This window comes from Zalophus californianus, chromosome 9, assembly GCF_009762305.2.
Source record: "Zalophus californianus isolate mZalCal1 chromosome 9, mZalCal1.pri.v2, whole genome shotgun sequence".
Classification (NCBI taxonomy): Eukaryota; Metazoa; Chordata; class Mammalia; order Carnivora; family Otariidae; genus Zalophus; species Zalophus californianus.
In genome coordinates, this window is record NC_045603.1 from 95,155,146 (window position 1) to 95,176,654 (window position 21,509).

General features: G+C 34.9%; 1 protein-coding gene across 4 annotated transcripts in view; it reads right to left on the reverse strand.

The window, feature by feature from the left end:
• Positions 1-2,012: 2,012 nt before the first annotated feature.
• Positions 2,013-21,509, reverse strand: part of KLRD1 (killer cell lectin like receptor D1) — a 37,467-nt gene continuing 17,970 nt past the window's right edge. For 2 of the 4 annotated variants that reach the window (XM_027594119.2, XM_027594118.2), the window contains 6 exons: positions 7,595-7,693; positions 6,138-6,230; positions 5,931-5,993; positions 4,256-4,407; positions 3,297-3,400; positions 2,013-2,460 (listed from right to left, as the gene is read on the reverse strand). In XM_027594119.2, coding sequence (XP_027449920.1) covers positions 2,340-2,460; positions 3,297-3,400; positions 4,256-4,407; positions 5,931-5,993; positions 6,138-6,230; positions 7,595-7,601 — 540 coding nt within the window. In that variant the 5' untranslated portion in view covers positions 7,602-7,693 and the 3' untranslated portion in view covers positions 2,013-2,339. Of the gene's footprint in view, positions 2,461-3,296; positions 3,401-4,255; positions 4,408-5,930; positions 5,994-6,137; positions 6,231-6,493; positions 6,530-7,594; positions 8,625-12,408; positions 12,491-21,509 lie in introns of those variants that run through there. The other 2 variants (XM_027594120.2, XM_027594121.2) reach the window with 2 other exon arrangements.

Below are 21,509 nucleotides of genomic sequence, written 5' to 3' on the forward strand. Positions count from 1 at the left end.
ATATTTTCAGGATGAAGGAAGAGTAGGAGGAAGACTAATTCAAATAAAATGGGCCTAATGGTCATGGACTCAGTGTCACTAACATGACGGGATCATGCTGTGAGAAGGCACCCTAATGTGGAGGACTAGTATCTTCCTTTCAATCCAGGAGTTTCCATCATAAATGTCCTGAAATTACATGGGAATTGAAAAAACCACCTAAGCTATAATGGGAGGCTACAGGAATTTTCCTCTCTCAGTAGAGACAATTTTTTTTAGCAGACACTCTGAAATTAGATATAACTCATCATATTTAGCACCTTCTGTTTCCTCATTGCTCTTGCAATCTTAACGAATGTTCATGAGTTCTCAGAATAAAGGCAGATAGGGCTCTGGGCACCTCATAGGGTGATGATATGAAAAGTAACAATTTGAAGGTATACTTGGCTGTGGCTAAATGAAAACACTTGAGATTCATTCTGGACAAAATTATAAAAAATAGACCATCCTTGGTTCACTTCAGAGAAAATCATCCCAAGCAGAAAAGCAAACAAAAAACCAAAAGGAAATCGCCTTATAAGGAGATGGGATAGTTGGGAGGGAAAACTATTAATTTTCATTATGTTTATCTCTGTTTTATAATTTAATTAAAAATATACTATTTTTAATTGACATGGGCAACAAAGCCAAAACATTTTAGAGATTTATTTATGTATTTATTTTAGAGAGTGGGACAGAGGGACAGGGAAAGAGAGAATCTCCAGCAGGCTCCCTGCTGAGTGTGGAGCCCAATGTGGGGCTTGATCCCAAGACCATGAGATCATGACCTGAGCCAAATCAAGAGTCAGACACTTAACCGACAGAGCCACCCAGGCGCCCCAAAGCCAGAACAGTTTAAATATCCAGAAAGTGTAATGTGTGTCCTCCTAGTCCAAGTTAAACATTTAATTTAGATTGTCTTGTAGTTTTCATAACATAACAAGTGCATTTTTCCTAATCTTCATACGAGAATGTGAAGAGTGCAGTTCGTAGCCTTATTATACTTATATATATTTTTAGGATTTTATTTATTTATTTGACAGAGAAAGAAAGAGCAAAAGAGCACAAGCAGGGGTAGCAGCAAAGGGAGAGGGAGAGGCAGGCTCCCCGCTGAGCAAGGAGCCTGACGCGGGGCTCAATACCAGGACCCCGGGATCATGACCTGAGCCGAAGGCAGATGGATGCTTAACCCACTGAGCCACCCAGGCGCCCCTTATTATACTTATATTTTAAGAACTAAAACACAGGGCTTTTTCTCTTCCTGGCTCTTTCTTAAAAATCAATTTGATGTTCTTAATTATTATAATTTAATTGAAATATAAAACAAAAAGATGTGTCAATATAAATTTGTAGAGATGTATATGCAATAGTTTTAAAAAAGGGAACTGGGTTTTGATATTTGTGAGATTAGGAAAACCCCATCCAGGTCACAGACATCAGACCGTACTATGTTCCCACGCTTCTCTGACACAGTCAGAACCCCCTCAGTTAAATGGTTTGCTCCCTCCCCTGACAGAAAAAGGGAATTGTTCAGTATTTCACACCTAACTTTTAGGAAAAAGGCTTGGGTTTGATTAGAGATTAAGATCTTCAATTTACATCTCAGTGACTTTTTACTGGTGGATAACCATAAGGCAAGAAAGATGTGTAGGATAGAAAAATAAGTATTTCAAATTTATGTGATCAGGCTTGGATTCCGTTTACCCTTGCAAAGTCTAAAAACAATCAGATGGGAACCACTACTTGGACAAAGATTCAAAATTATTCTACAGAACTCAGGACCATCAAGAGAAGAACACAATATGTTCCCCTCTAAAGTCTGATGATACACATGAGGAAGCTGTCTGATGACACTTTAAGCTCTGAATTAAAACATATAGATATGTATATATAGATATCTAGAAAGAACTAAGTTCCAGAAAAGTAAAATGAAGATGGGACTTCCCAATTTACTATGCCTTACAAAGAACTGAAATGACATTGATATAGGTCATTTGATGCAAATTATTTTATTTGAATTTCTGCAAAGAAAATTTACAAGAATATATGCATAAAATACATTAAATTTAATATTAAACATACACATTAAGTCACAACAGTACTGAAATTCTTTACCTTGATTCATTGTTATTACAGATATAGGTGAACAAATTCCACCAATTTTAAAACATTATTTCAAATATATGAAAATTGTATCACAAGACATGATTTGAAACATTTTACAAATCCCAGAAGTAGATAATTAGCAATAATATAAGAGGTAAAGTCATGTTCTTATACTACTGAATCTTCACCACCCACCCCTTCCACTCCAAGAAACACTAAATAAATTTTTGTTTACATATAAAATGATATTTATTGTCACAGGATATATCGAAAACACTTTGTCTTGCATTATAGATTACGCATTTCTCTGGACTTAATTTTTGAACTAATGGCAATCTGTAATGAAAAATAAAATGTTAACATATGAGAAAAGGAAATGAGAATATCTAGGGATTGTGTTTTTTTATTAAATGATAGATTTTTTAAAGCACTTAAATGAGATATTAACATATTGAGTCAATTGATTTTTATCCAAGAGCCATGTTTTAACAATTTCAGAGCACAGTATTACAAAAACTCAGCTATTGCCTCACTTATCAACAGCATTAAGGCCAAGGATTTTGTGTTTTTGTTGTTGTTATTAATGGTTTTGATATATTGTATACTTCTATTTTGTTTAAAAATGTACTCGATAATCTAGCCTGGGAAAACAAATCCAAGCATAAGATTTGTCATTGTCTGATGCTGCACATCCAACGTTTATGAATGAAAATGAGAACTAAAGATTACAAATATACAGAAAATAAGCTCAGAATATTTGAAACATGGGAGTATACTGAAAATAACAGGCTCAAGAAGAGTAAAGAAAATAATAAATATTCTATTTTCCCTGGACAGCTTCTGTGAAGATAAGCATCTGTACATGCACATACACATCCAAGTGCTTATACAAAGCAACAACAACAAAAAAAGTCAAAAGCTGTTTAATGGTCACAAGTACACTAACTTCGTGTCACTTGAGCATAAATTTGGATGATCTACATGGAGCTAAAATTGTTAGATCTCCTTCTTTTCTGTATCTTCATGCCTTAGACAGGTTATCCTAGCTACAGTGCTCCCAAATGTTACAGTCTCTGGTGAGATCTACAGATAAACTCATAAAAAACTAAAAAGACCTTAAAAAAAAAAAAAAAAGAAAGAACTAAAAGGAAACTTGGCTGCCAGAAACTTACAGATCTTGGGAGACACTGGAGCCATCTTCCCACAACCAGGCATCACATTCTTTATGGTAAGAGAGTCCAATCCAGTAAAAATATTTAATGGAGCTCATAAAATGCTGATTGGAAACAAAGACAAACACATTAATCAAACTTGAATCTATTCTGGGAATAATGTACTTTGAAGAAAGTGTCAGCATCAGATTTAGCTTTTTAATCACACAAATTGAAATAATTTTTAATGTCCAGTTTAGAAAGTATAGTCACATGCCTCATATTTCTTCCTTTTCTTCCTTATGTTATTTATTCACTAATTTCCACAAATACTCATTTAAGATATAGAAATAAATGCCACAAAATATCACTTCTTAAAGGAATAAGACATTAGAAGGAAGTAAGAGTTTTCATGGAACACCTCCTTCAAAGAGATTAAATCAAATTTGATCCCACATCAACAGTATCTTGAGGATAGATTTCATAGATATAGTCTACTTAACTTATACTCAGGACAGTTTCTTCATGCAGCTAGAGAAATTTTTCACTTTTTCTTAAATTGGGTAATTTTTTTATCATACTGTCCGTACTTATCACACATTATATCCCAGAGTGATGACAAAAGATATAATTACAAAAGAAATTATAAATTTAATTAATGAACTAAAAATTATAAAGTTATTTTATTAGTCTTTGAATAAAAATAATGGCTTATTATTCGTTCTTTGAATTCGCTCTAAAATGTTCCTTGTGCTTTATCTGGAATGTAACTTGATTTTTATTCCTATAATATAAATCTTTGAGAAATTTTTGTAGGTTTTATAATGATTGTTTCAAGATATAGCAAATTAGTAAGTCATTAGTTCAAATAATAACAATCCATTTACTATAATTAAAGACAAACAAGAGTATTCAGCTTACTTAGGTAGCATATTTCCCTAGGTCAAAGAAAAGGTAGGAAACCAGAATTAAATACATGCCAATTTATCTCCGTTTTCAATCTGAAGTAGACTGGAATTCTGAGACACACAGAAATCACGACTTTCTTTCCAGGTTTTTAATTCACCAGAAAAGAAGTAGCAGTTGCAGTGGTACCCAATCCACCTTTCTGGGCAAGAACAACAGTTAGGGCCTAAGAGAAAAAACAAAACAACAAAAAACAAAAAACATGACTTATGACATTCAGTTTTTTCAATGCTATTTACTCATTCAAAAATCATTTGTTATTTCTTCACTGTTTTCCGCAAATATTCTTTGAGAATCTACTACACATACCATAGTTCAGGGGCTATTAATGTGAACAAGTCAGACATAACCCTTTTTCCTAATAGAGATTATATTCGAGATAGAGAGTCAGAACTATATAATTTCCAATCATTTATCAATTATATTTAATGATAATTTTGGTAAGTATACACAAGAATAAGTCAGTATGTTAAAACATTGGGTAGCGGAGTATAAATTGGAGAGCGGCTAAAGAAGCTTTTTGAAGAAGTGACCCCAAATTGAGTTCTGTTGTGTAAATAGGAATAAACAGATTAAAGAGATATTTAAAGTGAAATATTTTAGCATATTTCCTGAGTCAGAAAAGAATATAGCACAAATTGGAGAGTTCTGATGTTTGGATATTTTATTTTCAAAACAGAGATAAATAAAACAATTAGCTTGAAGTCTAATACTACAGTTTACCAATGATGGGTCTTGAACATTTACTATCCTCAGTGATAAAAGTCGAGAGACATGGTAGGCACTCAAATCTTTGTCAAGTGAATGGTTCTGAAGTGCAAGGTGGAATGGTAGTTACTAGGAGCTGGAGAGTGGGGTAAATGAAGAAATGTTGGTCAAAGGGGACAAACTTCCAGTTAGAAGGTGAATAAGTTCTGGGGATCTAATGCACACAGTTATGATTATAGTTAGCAATAGTGTATTATACACTGCAAGTTGCTAAAAAAGTAGATCTTGAATGCTCTCACCATAAAAAAAGAAATGGTAATCATGTGACATGATAGAGGTATTAGTAAATGTTATGGTAGTAATCATATCTCAACATATAAGTGTATCAAATCAATCTGTTGATTACTTTAAACTTACACAGCATTATATGTCAGTAATATCTCAATATGGATGGAAAAAATGCAAAAGGGAAAAAGATAAATAAATATGATCACAGAAGATGGTGAGACAATTTGGAGACCATTTGGAAAAAAATACCTTAAAAATTGGACTTTGAGCTGGCTTTCACTGGATAAGTAGGGTTTAAAATAACAGAAATCTGTGCACTATATTCTGAGTCAAGCAAGAAGCGGAAGCAAAGGTAAAGAGATATAAAAATATGAGCTATGAGCAAACCAGCAGGTAATTAGGATTAACCATAGTATTTACTGTAACATATTTGTTACATAAACATGAGCACTCATATAGGAAAAAAATGTCATTTCAGGCTAATATTTTCCTTATTACTTAAATATGTAAATGATCCATGTTCAATGTAATTTAATGCTTTTTACATTAGAGAATAATGAAATGTTACTATCTTACAATTAGTAGGTAAACTTGTATTACCAAGTGTACTATTCCATTATGCTCTGTGTGAGAAAAACAAGAAACTATTTCATCCTCTACCAACACTAAGGTTTTCCAAAGTATGGAACCTACCTTTCTGGAGTTCTGTGATTGCATCTGGAGACAATGTTGGCTGAATACTTTGTTTGGGATATACTGTAAGAAATGATTAAAAATTTACTTCATTAGATACAAGCTTATGAAATAATAAAATATTACACATAATAAAATGAAACCTTTAGTATTAAATGGTTTCACCACAGTTATGGTCTTTATACAAACTTGCCTAGAAAAACTTACAATCTTTCAACAAAATTCCTATAGTAGCCATCAAAAAAAGGCAGATTACTCCTAAGATCCCAGAAATCAAATTCCATGGAGTGGTCTGAGAAGCTGTAGTGAAAGAGAGATACAGTGGTTATTTAAAGAACAAAGGCAGGAGCTGAAGATCTTAAAAGCAACACAGTGAGAGAGAATCCAAAACATTTTTTGGTTTGATAACCCAATCATCTTGCCAATGAAACACTGGAAAATGAAAATATTCCCATCAGAACTCGCCCCAATACCCAAATTTTTATGTGGTGTAATTTATTCATTACCGAGATTATCTATAACTTTTCTCCTTTACCAATCCTGTCCCAGTAAAGTGGACTTACCATTTATTTCTTAATTCCACAAAGAAGCTTAGGGATCTGGAGTAAGAAGACATCAGCAGGCATCAGGTTGTGTTTTATGGGCTTACGTAACAGGTATTTACTTTATTTTCTCAACAAGAATCACAAGATAATATGATTCCCATTAAGTAGATAAGAAAACTTAAGGTCACTACATCAAAAACTAATGATGTATGGTGACTAACATAACATAACAAAATAAAATAAAATTAAAAAAAAACCTTAAGGTCCATTAATAATGTTATTTTCTCCAGATACCAAAGCTAGTAAGTATCCAAGTCAGAAATCAAATGAAAGTTTGTCTACCCAGAGTCTTTTACTTAGCAAATTCTATCATTGCCACAATAGTATACTTGGAAATGTGCCCTTCTATTCATCTTAGTGCATTCTCTACCTAAGAAATGTCCGGTTGCTTGTAGCTTTGTAGAGGTTTTTTTTTTTTATAGGGAAGAGAAGACATAGGAGCACTCCAGACCTGGTGTGATGTATGGGTAATACCTTGGGGACCTGGATTCATTTCACAGTACATTAAATTATGATATATAAGCAACCATTTTTTTACAAGAACACTATGCTTTCTCATACCAAAAATTACTGCTTATTGGCATTTACCCTAAAATAATATAAATTTAGGAGATTTGGCATTAACATTAGCATACTCCCAAAGAATCACTAACAGACAGTCCAATGTGTCAAACTATTAATCTAGGTGATTTGGGGTGTCACAGCACAAATGGTAAATTTTTAAAAAACACTTGTAAGCATTGTCACTAATACTTGGCATTCTCTATTCACTTTGGTGCTAGCATTATGTTGTTCATAATTTAACCTGGTAAATTCAGTTTGCATTCAGAGTTTAGAGCTATCCCTGTCAGAAGCCACTCTTTAAACCTGCTGGAAAATCTTCACAAAATCATTTCTAAGTTACAGATAAAGAATCAGAAGTGGAAAGCGCTGATACATAGAAAGCGTAAAAATGTCTACTTTTTCCTAAAAACACTGCCCTGAAATTAGCCATATCCCTGAGATGCCTTTTCTGTTTCATTTCATTTTTTAAAGTATTATGACTCGGGCCTCACATACCTGCCATGAGAAATGTTCCAGTATCGATGCCGGTAAGGTACAATGTGTGCTTAATCAAGAAGGATGGTGTTGTGTTGGTTCACAGAGCTGAGCTGGAGGCTAAACAATCCAAAAGTCATGCATGAAGAAATTTAAAAGAAAAAAAGAGAAAAATTATTTATTTGAACAATGTTCTTGAATCTTCTATTGGTGAATGTATCACATGAACAAGAAGCAGTAAAGTCACTAGCTTCTAAAATGTTCCAGGAACCACAACACAGGAAATTACCACAGTACATGTGTAATGAAAGCCCTTTGACTATCATAAAAGAAAATGAGTGGGATCTTTTTTTAATGTGTGAATATCAAAGTCATTTTAAAACATCATTTGGAAAACACACATGTATGGTTTTCATCCTTAGAGTTTACTGGGAATCTAGGTAGATTTTTTTATCCTGTTAAATTGTTATCCTGTTTCCTTTGTTTTCTTGTCTCAAATTTCAAACCCTGAGGCTCTATCTTGAGGGCAATTTTACAAAACTGCTTTGGTGTTACCTGAGGTTAAACTCAAAAAAAGACTTCAGAAGAGCACCAGAACTACCTGACACTTAACAAATTATGGGAGAAAGTGGAGCCATTCTCCCAAAACCAAGTACTAAGTGAATGTCTCACCCAAGATGGTAGGGAGTTCATAGTCTCTCGTGGTTCGTCTCCCCCTCCGATTTCCCCCCCTTCATTTTTCCCTTCCTGCTATCTTCTTTTTTTTTTTAATAGTTTCTAAAGTCAGCAAAAGTTTTAAATGCAGCCATAGCAAGAACTTTTTTTTCTTAAAAGGATGGACTAGTTTTCATATTCATACCTCTAATATGGCTCCACATCTTATTTCAGAGATGCAAAAAAGCCCCATTATTTTAAAACAAATGGTAGAAATGAGTTAAAATTGTTATGATTCAAAACAAGTTTAATTGGTTGTTGAATAAAACAGTGGATAAAATGAAATTCTACTCTATTTTAAGGCCACATGTTAGAATTATGATTACCTATTTTATCTCCAATCACCTAAAGTATGAAACATGAACCTAATCACTTGATTTAAATGAAACATCACCTGGTAAGAACATAGAATACATATTTTTATTCATAATTAAAACAATTTATTTTCGTAGGAACACAGGTGTCTGTATTTTAATATTTAATAATGATTTATTTTTATTCATTGTAAATTTTTATGAGTTTCTTAACCTTTTCCCAGAAACCTGAATTTTATGCTATTCGTGTAATTGGTAAGGCACCTTATGTCAGTTTTATAATAACTATTTTAGGGTACAAGGAACAACCAGATAATTTGTTCAAATGTTCATTCAATAATCTAACAATCAAATCAAAAACATTCAGCTTAATCTTGAAGTGTTTTTCAATGTCACCCAAAGGAAAATGTGTGACACTCAGTTTGAGGAAATATTGATTCACCTCTACTCTGTAACCGAAATACACTAAAAGTCTAAAATATAACAATACACTAATTCAATGAATCCTCAATCACAGGAGACCCCAGCTCTCTCTCATTTTTACTTCATTACAAAGGAGGTAGCCCTTGAGTCTATTCCCAATCCACTCTGGAACAGAACAGAGAAACAGAGGCGAGAGAGATAACTTCAGAAAGAAAAAGAAAGGACTCATATTAAAATTGAAATGTGAGCATGAGCTTGTAGGATAAATTGGACTTGGAAATACAGAACTGTAGTTACAGTGAGAGTAGAAAACAGACATGCTTCAAACCAATACCTAAATAAGATGGAAAAAATTCGACACACATATGTTCTTCCCATCTTTTTAAATAAAATATACATTTTGAAAAGTAATAAAAGCAAAAATTCTAATGAATTATCAAAGGCAAGACCTGCAACTACCACCCCCATCAAGAAATAGAACATTTCCAGCACCCCCAAGATCTTTCCTCACTTAAACTGGTACTACTACTCTCTTTCTCCTTCCAGATATCACCACCATCTTGACTCCAAAACTATCTTGACCTCAAATGCAAACCATAGTTTAGTTTTGCCCATTTTTTAAATGTATATAACTAGAACAACATAAAATAAACTCTTCTGTTTCTAGCTTATTTTCCTCACATTCTTGAGAGAGTCACCCAAGGATCCCTCTCCATCTTGTTGACACTGACTAGGCCATATGCAAATTACCGTGGCTAGTGGATAAGACACATTGATTGATTTGAATCAGTTGGAGTCCAATTTGGACACTGGAGTGGGGTCAACTTTGCTCAAAACAAAATGAATAGTAATGATCATCTAAAGGAAATCTAAAGCACTAAATTTCTAGAAAGATGAACTTTGGGAAATTGTTGACCCCTTTCAATAATTTTTCGTTTTTGTTTGTTTGTTTGTTTGTTTTATTTCCTTTATTTTTTTCTTAAAATAGGTCTTTATGAATGAGTCTACCACTGATCAACATGTAAAAGTTTATTTTGAAGCACAAAGAGTGAACTTCTTATTGTGTACCAATTATAGTCAATTCAAGTCCAGATTCATCAAGAAACAATGTTATAAAGATGAGCAATGACTTCCATGAGCTTTGATTTGAAAACATTTAGCACATCCACCATCTCTGAATTTACTATTTTTTTTTAAGTAGGCTCTACACCCAGTGTGGGGCTTGAACTCATGACCCTGAGATCAAGACCTGGGCTGAGATCAAGTCAGGTGCTTAACCTACTGAGCCACCCAGGTGCCATGAATTTACTATTTCTGAGGTGGAATGAATGTTTTATTAAAGAATATAACAGAATTTGACTTTAGAGAGAGGATAGTGTAGTTGAGACATAAGAAAGTGAAAAGATAGCTAGTGCTAATACCAAGAGAATAAATACATTATCTTCTGTTAACCTCTTTTTTTCACTTTTTATGTTGCAATGCTTATAGATTGACATAAAATTGCAAAATTAATAAGTACAGGTAGTTCCCTGGTACCCTTCATTCAGTTCTCCCCATGGTAATATTTTACACAATTAGAGTATAATATCAAATCCATGACATTGACATTCATACAATCCATAAACTATTCAGATTTCACCAGTTTTGTATGCACTTATTTGCTTGAGTGTGTGTGTATGTGTATAGTTTTATGCAATTTTGTCTTGTGTATAAATTTGTGTAACCACTATCATATAATCTCTGTTTTTATATTTTAGAAAGTAATTACCACCATTTATTTTGTTACTCTGAAGTTTGGTTGTTAAAGAAAAGACAAAGTAAATGACTGGAGCTTTTCCTTTGTTTACCAATTTTCATTTTAATTGATTTAGTGGGGGAAAAATTTAACATTTATTGAGCAAATATCACATGTCTATTCTACTGTTTAATTGAATGTCTCATTAAGTGCATGAGTACACATTTACCAGTATCAGTACACTTAATCCTGGTAAAATATTTGAGCACTCTACTGTTTCATTGATGTAGAAATTTATTAATACACCAGAAATTCTGTTTTATCCAATACTTTCTCTAATGTAAAGATTATACAAGTAAACATAGCAATAGGAAATCATTGACATTTTTCCCACCTTTGAATATTCTTGTCCTAGAGTTAAAGATCCTGACATCACTTTAAATTGAGTAACCAGATTCTTAATTGGTCATTCAGTTCCACCAATAAAGCTTTCTTAAGAGTTGACTAGGATTGTTTCTTACAGGATCTTGCTCTGGCCTTCTCTAAGAGGTTGAGATGATCATTTTGTAGCTCCATCAAGTGAGGAAATATTTGCCATTAGTAGAAATGCTGATTTTTCAGTTCTTATTTAATACATTGTTTTAATTTGATCTCGGATTTTTTACCCAATGTCTGTGCAATTACATTATGGGTTTTAGATACTGCATTGTTGTTTTGACAAGTAGGGTATCATTTTACATTTGTGATTTAAATGACAGTTTAAATTCAATCACGGATATTAACCAAAGATGTTATACAAGAATGTTTCCCTTTTTTCCCATGAAATTAAAAGTACCAGGAAACTCCTACCCATCAAAAGAAGTAGACAAAAAAGCAACAAAACCAAAGAAACAATCAACTCTGCATCTGGTTCAGGAAGAGCTTATTCAGATTCAGATGAAAGAAAAAACAATAATGTGAAGGTTTTGGATATATTTAGATTTTTCTCAGCACTTGAGACTGCCTAATAGCTGTTTTATAAAGTAAGATGTTTACACAGGAAAAGAAGCATTCAAAATAATGTCCTAATTGGTAACATAGATTTTGGATAAAACATTGGTATTCTCTGATTATTAAGGGAAGAGATGGGTTTATAAAACCAGAATGGGGGGAAAAAAAACATACAGTTTGTTTCAAAATTTCTTAATCTCAGCCTTTAAAGCATATGTCTTCTAATTAATAAGTCTCCTCACAGGAGACTTCGGTAGAGTATAAGACCTCATGTAAGAGTTGCAAAGACCTTGTTGGCTGCAGCTGTGGCTTGTCAGTCCCCATGTAGATGGAAACAGTTTGTCTGTGGTGAGCTGTTGGGTGGGTCTTTAGGTTCTCACTCTGAAATAACACACCAAAGTGACACATTGTTTACTTCCTAAAGTCTAAAACTGAAGTATTTTTACTAAATATCTGTGGAATGACACAGAGCCTCTTTCTTGACTTTAGACAAAAATACATGCATTATAAAGCTCTATGATCAGTATCTCTTGATGAAACTTGAGCATAAAGAAAAAACAGGGGAAGTAAGAGAATTCCCTAAGAATAGTAAGACACATAAGTACCAAACAGGAGGTTACTCAGATCAGTAAAAACCTGTATAAGTCTGGAAAACTCACCTTTTAGTTTTCGTACTGATCTCTTGTCCAGTGAAGATCAATTAACCTATACATTTCCAAAATCCAGTAGCCTGAACTAAATCTGAAGGAAAAGAGGCATATAAAGGAATATTCTTAAAAATGTTATAATGTGTTCCTAATTCTTTAGTAGAGAAGACTACTGTGTTTGTATAACATGAGCCTGCAGCTGTTACTAGGAAATGTACAATGAAAGCCCAGAAGTGCTTCCTTGTATTTAATCTAGCTATACCAAGAAAGAATGCCTAAAATTCAGTCAAGAATCCTGAATTGTTATCTTCATTAGAGAATGCCAAGAAGATTTTAGTTTGTTTCCAAAACAGATGAATCTACTTTTAATCAGAAACACCCAATAGCTGTGCTCAAGCTTTCTGACAGTTACCCAACTTCTGATGCTTTACTTATAACAAAGTATCAGTTGCAAAAAGTAAAAAGGATTTTTATTTATGATTTCAGGGGAAGGGTGGGCTACAATTGATATATTTATAGTATTTTGTCAATTTTTATAAGCTAAACAGACAAAATATCCTTATGAAGAGCAAAAATCAGTGGCCACAAGGATGACAAGGTCTCACTCAGTGTACTAAAGGAATGATTAGGGTAGCCTATCTATACCTGAAATACGAAGAAAGGAAAAGTTATTCACACTTTAACCTCTACCTGCTTCCCAGAATCAAATATACGCACATATTTCTAATGCAGATCTGTCATGTCCCTCTGGAAAGGTCAGGCTTTTGTCCTTTACCCTAACCGAAATGCACAACAAAAACCTAGGAGTCACTATTTTAGCACTAGAAGAAATTCCAGGAAATATAGGAGAGTGGCTGCACAGGAATAAGAATTGGGCCAGTGGTCCATAATTTTAGGGCTGTAATACACTGAAATCATAGACAAACATGAGCAAAGTGTGGGTTTTTTGGTGTGTATGAATACCAGATACCATCTTGAAGCAGACAAGTGTTTTCAAATCACTGTCCTTACAACTGTACAGTGATCCTCCATCTTGGTGAGCTGTGCTTGGGAAGCATGCAGTGAAAGGCAGGCAATCTCTTTAGTAGCTGCCACTACGAAATTTATTCACATGCTGGCAGTAACAGCAATGCACTTAGTTCAGGTTACAATGTCCAGATGGGCCCCTCTCATTGAGGACATGGAAGCCTTCAGTCAGGCAAAGAACATGGAAGTTTTCAATCAAGCACCAAGTGAAGTCCTGAAATAAACTTGCAGGATGTCCTTTGTTCTATTCCTTCCTTTGAGACTTATATGGTTTGAAAAGGATAAATCTGTCCCCTTGTAGATGTGGTATTTGTTGGTTCTTTTTTAAAAATATTTTATTTATTTATTTGAGAGACAGAGCAGAGCGAGAGAGCGAGAGACTGAGGGACAGAGAGAGAGCACGACCGGGGTGAGGGGCAGAGAGAGAAGGAGAAGCAGACTCCCTGCTGAGCAGGGAGCCCAATGTGGGGCTTGATCCGAGATCATGACCCAAGCCGAAAGCGGAGGCTTAACTGAGTGAGCCACCCAGGCGCCCCTGTTGATTCTTCCAACTGTTTCAATAGCTGAGATTTCAAGCAAATTTATTATCTTGGATCTCTACTTTTTTTCAGTAGATCCCCTGCTTCATTATTTGTAGCCCCAAGTTATATTCCTAGAATCATCCTATCATTGACCATCCCATTCCACTGAATGCTCACCACTTTTCCCCCCAAAAGGAGATGACTCGCCCTTCTGAAGTGGATGCAAAACACTTGTTCCACTTCCAAAAGACCATATATCAGAAAAGAATAGTTTCTGTCCCATGTTGGGCACTAACAGTAATGAAACAGGACAAACACCACAAAGACACAAGATACAACTCAAGGAAACTCAGAGATAGTGGGATGTACATGGTGCAGAAGACTCTGCTCATACTATAGAGAGGCATGCTTGCCTGGGTACAATCAAAGCCACTGTAGATAGGGCTATGGGAAAGCAATCTTGACTTCATTCAGATTCATATGTTTATAAAGAGGTTGAAGATGTCAGGAAGAATTTTACCTAAGCTAGATTCACAATATCCTACAGTAGGCTAACACTAAGAAAAAGACTTAATGCTAAGGGAATAAAAGTCAACAGTGAACATCTTTCGCCACAGATACAAAAGATATGCATTTAAAAATTAAGGAAACACAACAAAAGGTTACAATAAAATGTTTGGGGTAACAAATTAGGATTTATTATAGATTTCTTATCAGAGATCAATTTATGTCATTTTGAATATTTTTCAGCTCCAAATTTAACCTTTGATATATAAAAACACCGATTTGGTCCTTGAAAATTCCTGAAGGACTAAAGCAATAACTAGTTAATGAATTATTTATATGTTAAAATGTTAATTCTTAGGAGAAAAAGGAAATAATTAGAATTTTCCATGTTCAGGATCAAAATAAATTAATCAAACACATCTATATTCAGGAAGAAACAGTGAGGAAAATGCTGAAGGGGGCCTTAGAAGACAAGAACTTCACAGTTGCACAACCAACCAGGACGTGATTCAGAACAAGCCACCCCTCTAGGTATCAACTGCAGCACTGCTAGAGTGCTTAGATCTAAATCAGCGATTTTCCTACTTTTATCTTTTAGAGCAGAACTTTTATATAAATACAATTTTAAGTTGAGATATAAACCAATAACATACACACAACCCAGAAGTATTATTACTGAAGCCAGGACTACCCTCCCATTTAACTCTCCCCACACTTGCTTTGGAGGATCTAAGGTTGCTACTTTTAAAACTTAGAAGCAACTTATTTAGATATCAACATCCATTCTAACCTTCAAAATCTATGATTTTTTATTGAAGTATAGTTAATGTACAATATTATATTAGTTTCAGGTGTACAATATAGTGATTCAACAATTCCATGCATTACTTAGTGCTCTTCATGGTACGTGTGCTCTTAATCCCCATCAGCTCTTTCACTTAATCTCCATCATCTCCCCACTGGCAACCACCAGTTCTCTATATTTAAGAATCTGTTCTTTTTGTTGTCTCTTTTTTTTCTTTCTTTGCTTCTTAAATTCTATGAGTGAAATTATATATTTATTTGTTTTAATACTCAAAATTTAGTAGATCTGCTTGAACTATATTCCTATTGCTAGATTTTGCTTGATTTTTTTTTTTTCTGAACCAGACCAATACAGTGAAAATAAGTCCTTTTTGACTGAATTAAATTCCATAAAGAATCTGAACCCATAACATTGTAAACATCAGGCTTGGACTGCTTTACTCTCTTTGCATATCTGGCTCTTAATATCAATGGGCCACAGCAGACGTTCATTGTTCGTTTTCACATGTATTGACTCAAGACTAAATTGATAAATGATTAATATGTGTGGCAGATTGTTATAATGTGACCCCCAAATACTATCTTCTTGTATTCATGCCCTTGTGCCCTTCCCTTCCATTTAAACCTGAACTGACCTCGTTACTTGCTTTGACCAATAGAATGTGGTGGACATGATGTTTCTTTCTCAAGTTCTCTAACCAAACTCTTAAGAGGCCCTGAATCTTTTTCTGTCTTGTGAAGAACTAAGTTACCAAGCAGTCTGGGCTATCATGTTGGCAAGGCCACATGGTGAGAGGGGTCACAGAAGATGAATAGCCATGAAGGGAAAGAAGTCTTTGAGAATTAAGACCAAGGAGAGACAGGCCTCAGCCTTGCAGCCATCCTAGCTGAAGGGCAAGACAGAATTAATGGAATCATGGAGGCTTCCATGATTTACTTCCATGAATGAAGCTCCATGAATGAAGCCGGCCAACATTATATGGAACAGAAAGAACTATCCCATCTGGGCGCTTCCCAGCCAAACCACAGAAACATGAGAAACAAAATATTTGTTGCTCTAAGCCATTAAATTTTGGTGTGGTTTGACACACAGTAATAGATAACCAAAACAGTATGAGATACACAAGTAGTTTCAAAGCCTCTCTCCAAGAAAAAAGAACTTACCCATTTGAAATCTTTACATTGTCTTGTTCCACTATTTTCTCTAAGAGTTGTATGTCCTTTCATTCCTTCACGTATATCATTTTTACATATGTTATCTAAAGCATTTCAAAGAAATCTATCACATCTTATCTATTTAGGACACTTCAGTTTCATTTCAGTTTTAATTAAAAGTTTAATTTTAGTACATTCTTAGTTTCAGTCACATCACACATATAAAATATATTCAAAAAGTAACATTATTTTTTTTTTTTTTTAAAGATTTTTATTTATTTATTTGACAGAGAGAGAGATAGCGAGAGCAGGAACACAAGCAGGGGGTGTGGGAGAGGGAGAAGCAGGCTTCCTGCCGAGCAGGGAGCCCGATGTGGGACTCGATCCCAGGACCCTGGGATCATGACCTGAGCCGAAGGCAGACGCTTAACGACTGAGCCACCCAGGCGCCCCAAAAAGTAACATTATTTGTACATTAAACCTAATAAAATGTTTAATTTAAAACAAGGATTATGGAGCAGTCATTATTTGGAATCAGTAACGGATCTGATTCATTAATCACAGATTTTCTTTAATTTACCTTCATATCTAAAGTGTCTTGTTGATTGTTAATCTCTATCTCCTCTGGTCCTGTCTTTAGCATTTTCCTTGTGCTGTATGATATTTCATCTTAATATGATCACTATTACATACATATTTTCTTCTTTTCATTTACAATTTTATTTCATTCTATTTCCCTTTATTTTTTTACAAATATAAATAATAAAATTTAAAATATAATCTAGGCATGCCTGGGAGGCTCAGTCGGTTTGAATAACTGAGTCTTGATTTTGGCTCAGGTCATGATCTCAGGGTCCTGGGATCGAACCCCGAGTCAAGCTCCACACTTAGCAGGGAGTCTGCATGAGGATTGTCTCTCTTCCTCTCCCTCTGCCCCTCCCCCTGCCCGTTCTCTAAAATAAATAAATAAATCTTTAAAAAAATATTCAAATAAATTTTCTCTGAACTCTAATAGTAGATCTAATACTTGTTTAAAACTGTGTTAAAAAATTAACAATAATAAAAAGCATATATCAGGATTACAGTTATGTTTAAAATGGTAGCAGTTTTCTTTTGTTTTTTTTTTAGATTTTATTTATTTGAGAGAGAGAGAGAGAGAGAGTCAGCACAAGTGTGGGGGGGGATGGGCAATGGGAGGGGGAGAAGCAGACTCCCCGCTGATCAGGGAGCCTGACATAGCACTCGATCCCAGAACCTTGGGATCATTACCTGAGCAAAAGACAGACGCTTAACCAACTGAGCTACCCAGGCGTCCAGTAGCAGTTTTCTAACAATAAAATTTGACATCCATTTTTTTTAATGGAAAAGTAAAAGATGAATTTGGATGATTTTATATTGTAATTTTCTTTCCATCCCTTTCCCTTTGTTGTTTTCAGATATCATTAAAACTAAAAGATAATTGAATGGCACATGATAATGTATCAAGACAGCTTGCATGGTTAATATCTACATTTTTTCAAATAAAAGAATAGAAACATTTTTATGAGAACAGGTTAGTTCTGATTGAACCAACTAGAGTTTGAGATAAAAGATTTTTCTTCCCATTTGATCTGTTGTATGAGTTTATAATTAATGAGTCTAAGCTATTTTTTTCTCACTTTTCTCCTTAAATGAGATGCACTAATTACAGGTAAAATTCTGTATTCAAACTACTCACCGAATTGAATTGGCCTCAGCCAACATAGTGAATAAAACAGCATGAATAAGGGCACCTGGGTGGCTCGGTCTTTAAGCGTCTGGCTTGGGCTCAGGTCACGGTCCCGGGGTCCTGGGATCGAGCCCCGCGTCGGGCTCCCTGCTCTGCGGGAAGCCTGCTTCTCCCTCTCCCACTCCCCCTGCTTGTGTTCCCTCTCTCACTGAGTCTCTCTCAAATAAATAAATAAAATCTTTAAAAATAGAAAACAGCACGAATAACAGAGCTTCACAGGCTTAGCATTGAAATAGGAAAGATCTAGATTCAAAGCGAAGCTCTACCACTTTCTAGCTTGGTGAATTAAATAAATCACAACTACTCAGCCAGAATTTCATAATTTCTAAAATTATATGTTTAACTCATTGGTTTGGGGAAGACTAAATAAAATGAGTGTAAATTACAGGGTACAAAATAATTATGCTGACCTACAAAAGATAGATGGTGTTTTATTAGTGGTAGTCAGATGAAAAGGACAAGATAAATGCAGATATCATACAGAAGACAAAATAGGAAGATCACTAATTCCTCCCTTTCATGGCAGAATGTGTTCTGTAGTTGCTGATATCGCAAGGTTTCTGCATGTCAGATAAATAGTAAAGGTTATTCCACACCTGCTGGCCATTTCCCTTTCTGCAACCACCAACAGTTGTCTGGATAACAAACAATCCTAGAGTCATTCAAAGGAGATGTCACGCTGGATTTGTGCTCATTGATGTGAATACCATTTCTCATCACACCCTTTGAAGTTGCAGGAAATACTGACAGTATAGGGGACGTTAAACCATATATAAGAATAAGCAAGATTCCGAGCTGGTTCAGAGTGCAACAAGTACTACTCTGAGAACAGGAACTAGAGAATGAGGAAAGAGGGGCAGGAGGGCGAGGAAAGCACACTTTGCTTTTGTCACTGAAATCACTGCTTAGATTTGGAATCAGTCTTTTTTCTGGACACCAGTAAAGTACTGAGGAAACTCAAGGACCTGGATAGGAGCTTAGTACCTCCCTCTCTTTTGAATGAAAAGTGGCCCATTGACGTGCTTTTGATTTTTGGTGTTACTGATGTTTCCTCTAGGTGGATTCAAACTTTATGAAAATAAATGTTTATTTTTTAAATAATAATGTCCATAACAAAGGTATAGATAATTAAAAAACTGAAACAAGCTAAATTAAAGTTATTCTGATCATTTCCTGATAATACCCCTCCAATGGAGACTCATACGATGTTACAGTCTGTTACTGACAATAGCTGGAGTTTGACAATATTCTCTCAGGTTTAAAACTTCTAGAGTTGTAGACAAAACTTCCAAAACTTGAAGACAGTGGAAGGCATGAGCCTATTTTTATTTTTTTTAAGATTTTTATTTATTTATTTGTCAGAGAGAGAGAGAGAGAGACAGCACAAGCAGGGGGAGCGGCAGGCAGAGGGAGAAGCAGGCTCCCTGCTGAGCAAGGAGCCCGATGTGGGACTTGATCCCAGGGTCCTGGGATCATGACCTGAGCCAAAGGGAGACACTTAACTGACTGAGCCACCCAGGTGTCCCATGAACCTTTTTTTAAAAAATTAATATGTTAGCAAATGTGTTTATTTTTGTCACTTTATGAAAAATGGATCAATATAACAGTAGAAAGTTGTGTTTGTGTGTTCACAAGCTCCTCTAGTTTGAGAAAATATTGTTGCATAAGAGAGAGTTCCCAACTATCCACGTAGGACTTTTCTCCATGGAATAGAAATTAGTTACTTTGGTTAACAGTCAGAATTAATACAGGTGGTTTAAGCCATATGAGAAACAATGATGGAAAAATATCACAGTATATGTGTTTTTAATTTAAAAAAAAAAGGATAGGTTTTTCTTAAATTAGAGGTGCCCAAACATGTTACGTCTCTGGACCACATTGCACTCTTATAAACCATCTCCTGTGGTGGTTGCTAAAGGGATATTTCCAAACACTTCTGATACCAAAAGCCTCGTTGCCAATTTCTGTCTAAAGCATCACTACTACTGATGATGATAAAAATTCACAACTGACATGGAGATGCTGGAAATTACATACATCTGCAGAAAATGTCAATATGACCTCTATTTGCTAAAGAAACTGTAGGAATGAATGTTTCTGATATTTTATGTGCTTACTGTACCACATAACAGAAAGGGAAAATGCTCTTTCATTTTCATATTTTTTGCAACCTGTCACTGAGAAGTATGAGTGTTGGTCCAGAGAATTTTCTAAGTAATTTGCATTTATGCATGTATATATTTATTTTAAGAACACCAACAAATATGCATTCTGTGTCATGCACGCTTCTAAGTACTTTATAAGTAATAACTCATTTAATAACTATACTGATCTCAGACATACCCTTCCATTCCCGCAGTGGCTCTTTGATCTAACTTCAAAACTATGTCCTCTCCTGCATATTCATCTTGGTCTCTCCTGGGTTTTTAATCATCTAAAAAACCAATGAGTTTTGTTATATGAACAGAACTGTACATAAATAGTTATGGCATACCCAGGACCTAAAACATGCGAAAAGACAAATTACTTTCAATTAAGAAATTGTTATCACTTCCTCTGTGTGACAAATCATTAAATACTGTTAATACAGATCTGAGTATGCAGAAAAGGGGGTGAGGGAGGAAAGGTCAGGTGCATGTTACTGAAGTCTGACTCTAAAATAGCTCCTGTCGGGGCGCCTGGGTGGTTCAGTCAGTTAAGTGTCTGCCTTTGACTCGGGTCATGATCTCAGGGTCCTGGGATCAAGTCCCGTATCGGATTCCCTGCTCATCGGGGAGCCTGCTTCTCCCTCTCCTCCCTGCTCGTGCTCTCTCTCACTATCTCTCTCTCAAATGAATAAGTAAAATCTCAAAAAATAAAATAAAAAACAAAATAGCTCCTGTCTTGTCGTTACCTATCTCTGGTAGGCCTGACAGAAAAAAATAATATGAGAGTGGGGATTGTATCTCTTTCGTTTAGTTCTGTGTCTATAGCTCCCAGAATCGTGCCTAAACCACAGCAGATTTTTAAAAAATAACTATTTGTTTAATGAATGAATGTGTGAATATAGAAGTGGAATCAGGTGATAAGTAGATGTATAAAAACTGAATGACACTTAAAAACCAGATGAAGTCTGAAGAAACACAACTGTCTCAGTACCATGGAAATTATGATATCGGTGGAATAAGCTAATGTGAACAAGGGACACAGAGAATCTGGAAAAATAACATATAGCTAAATGAGAAGACAATACAAAGGCAAAACAATATTTTAAAAAAAGAATGTTTAGAATTCAAAACCAATTTCTAATTGATCCCAATCAGATGATCATTTTTTTCCCTTCTTCAGCCTGC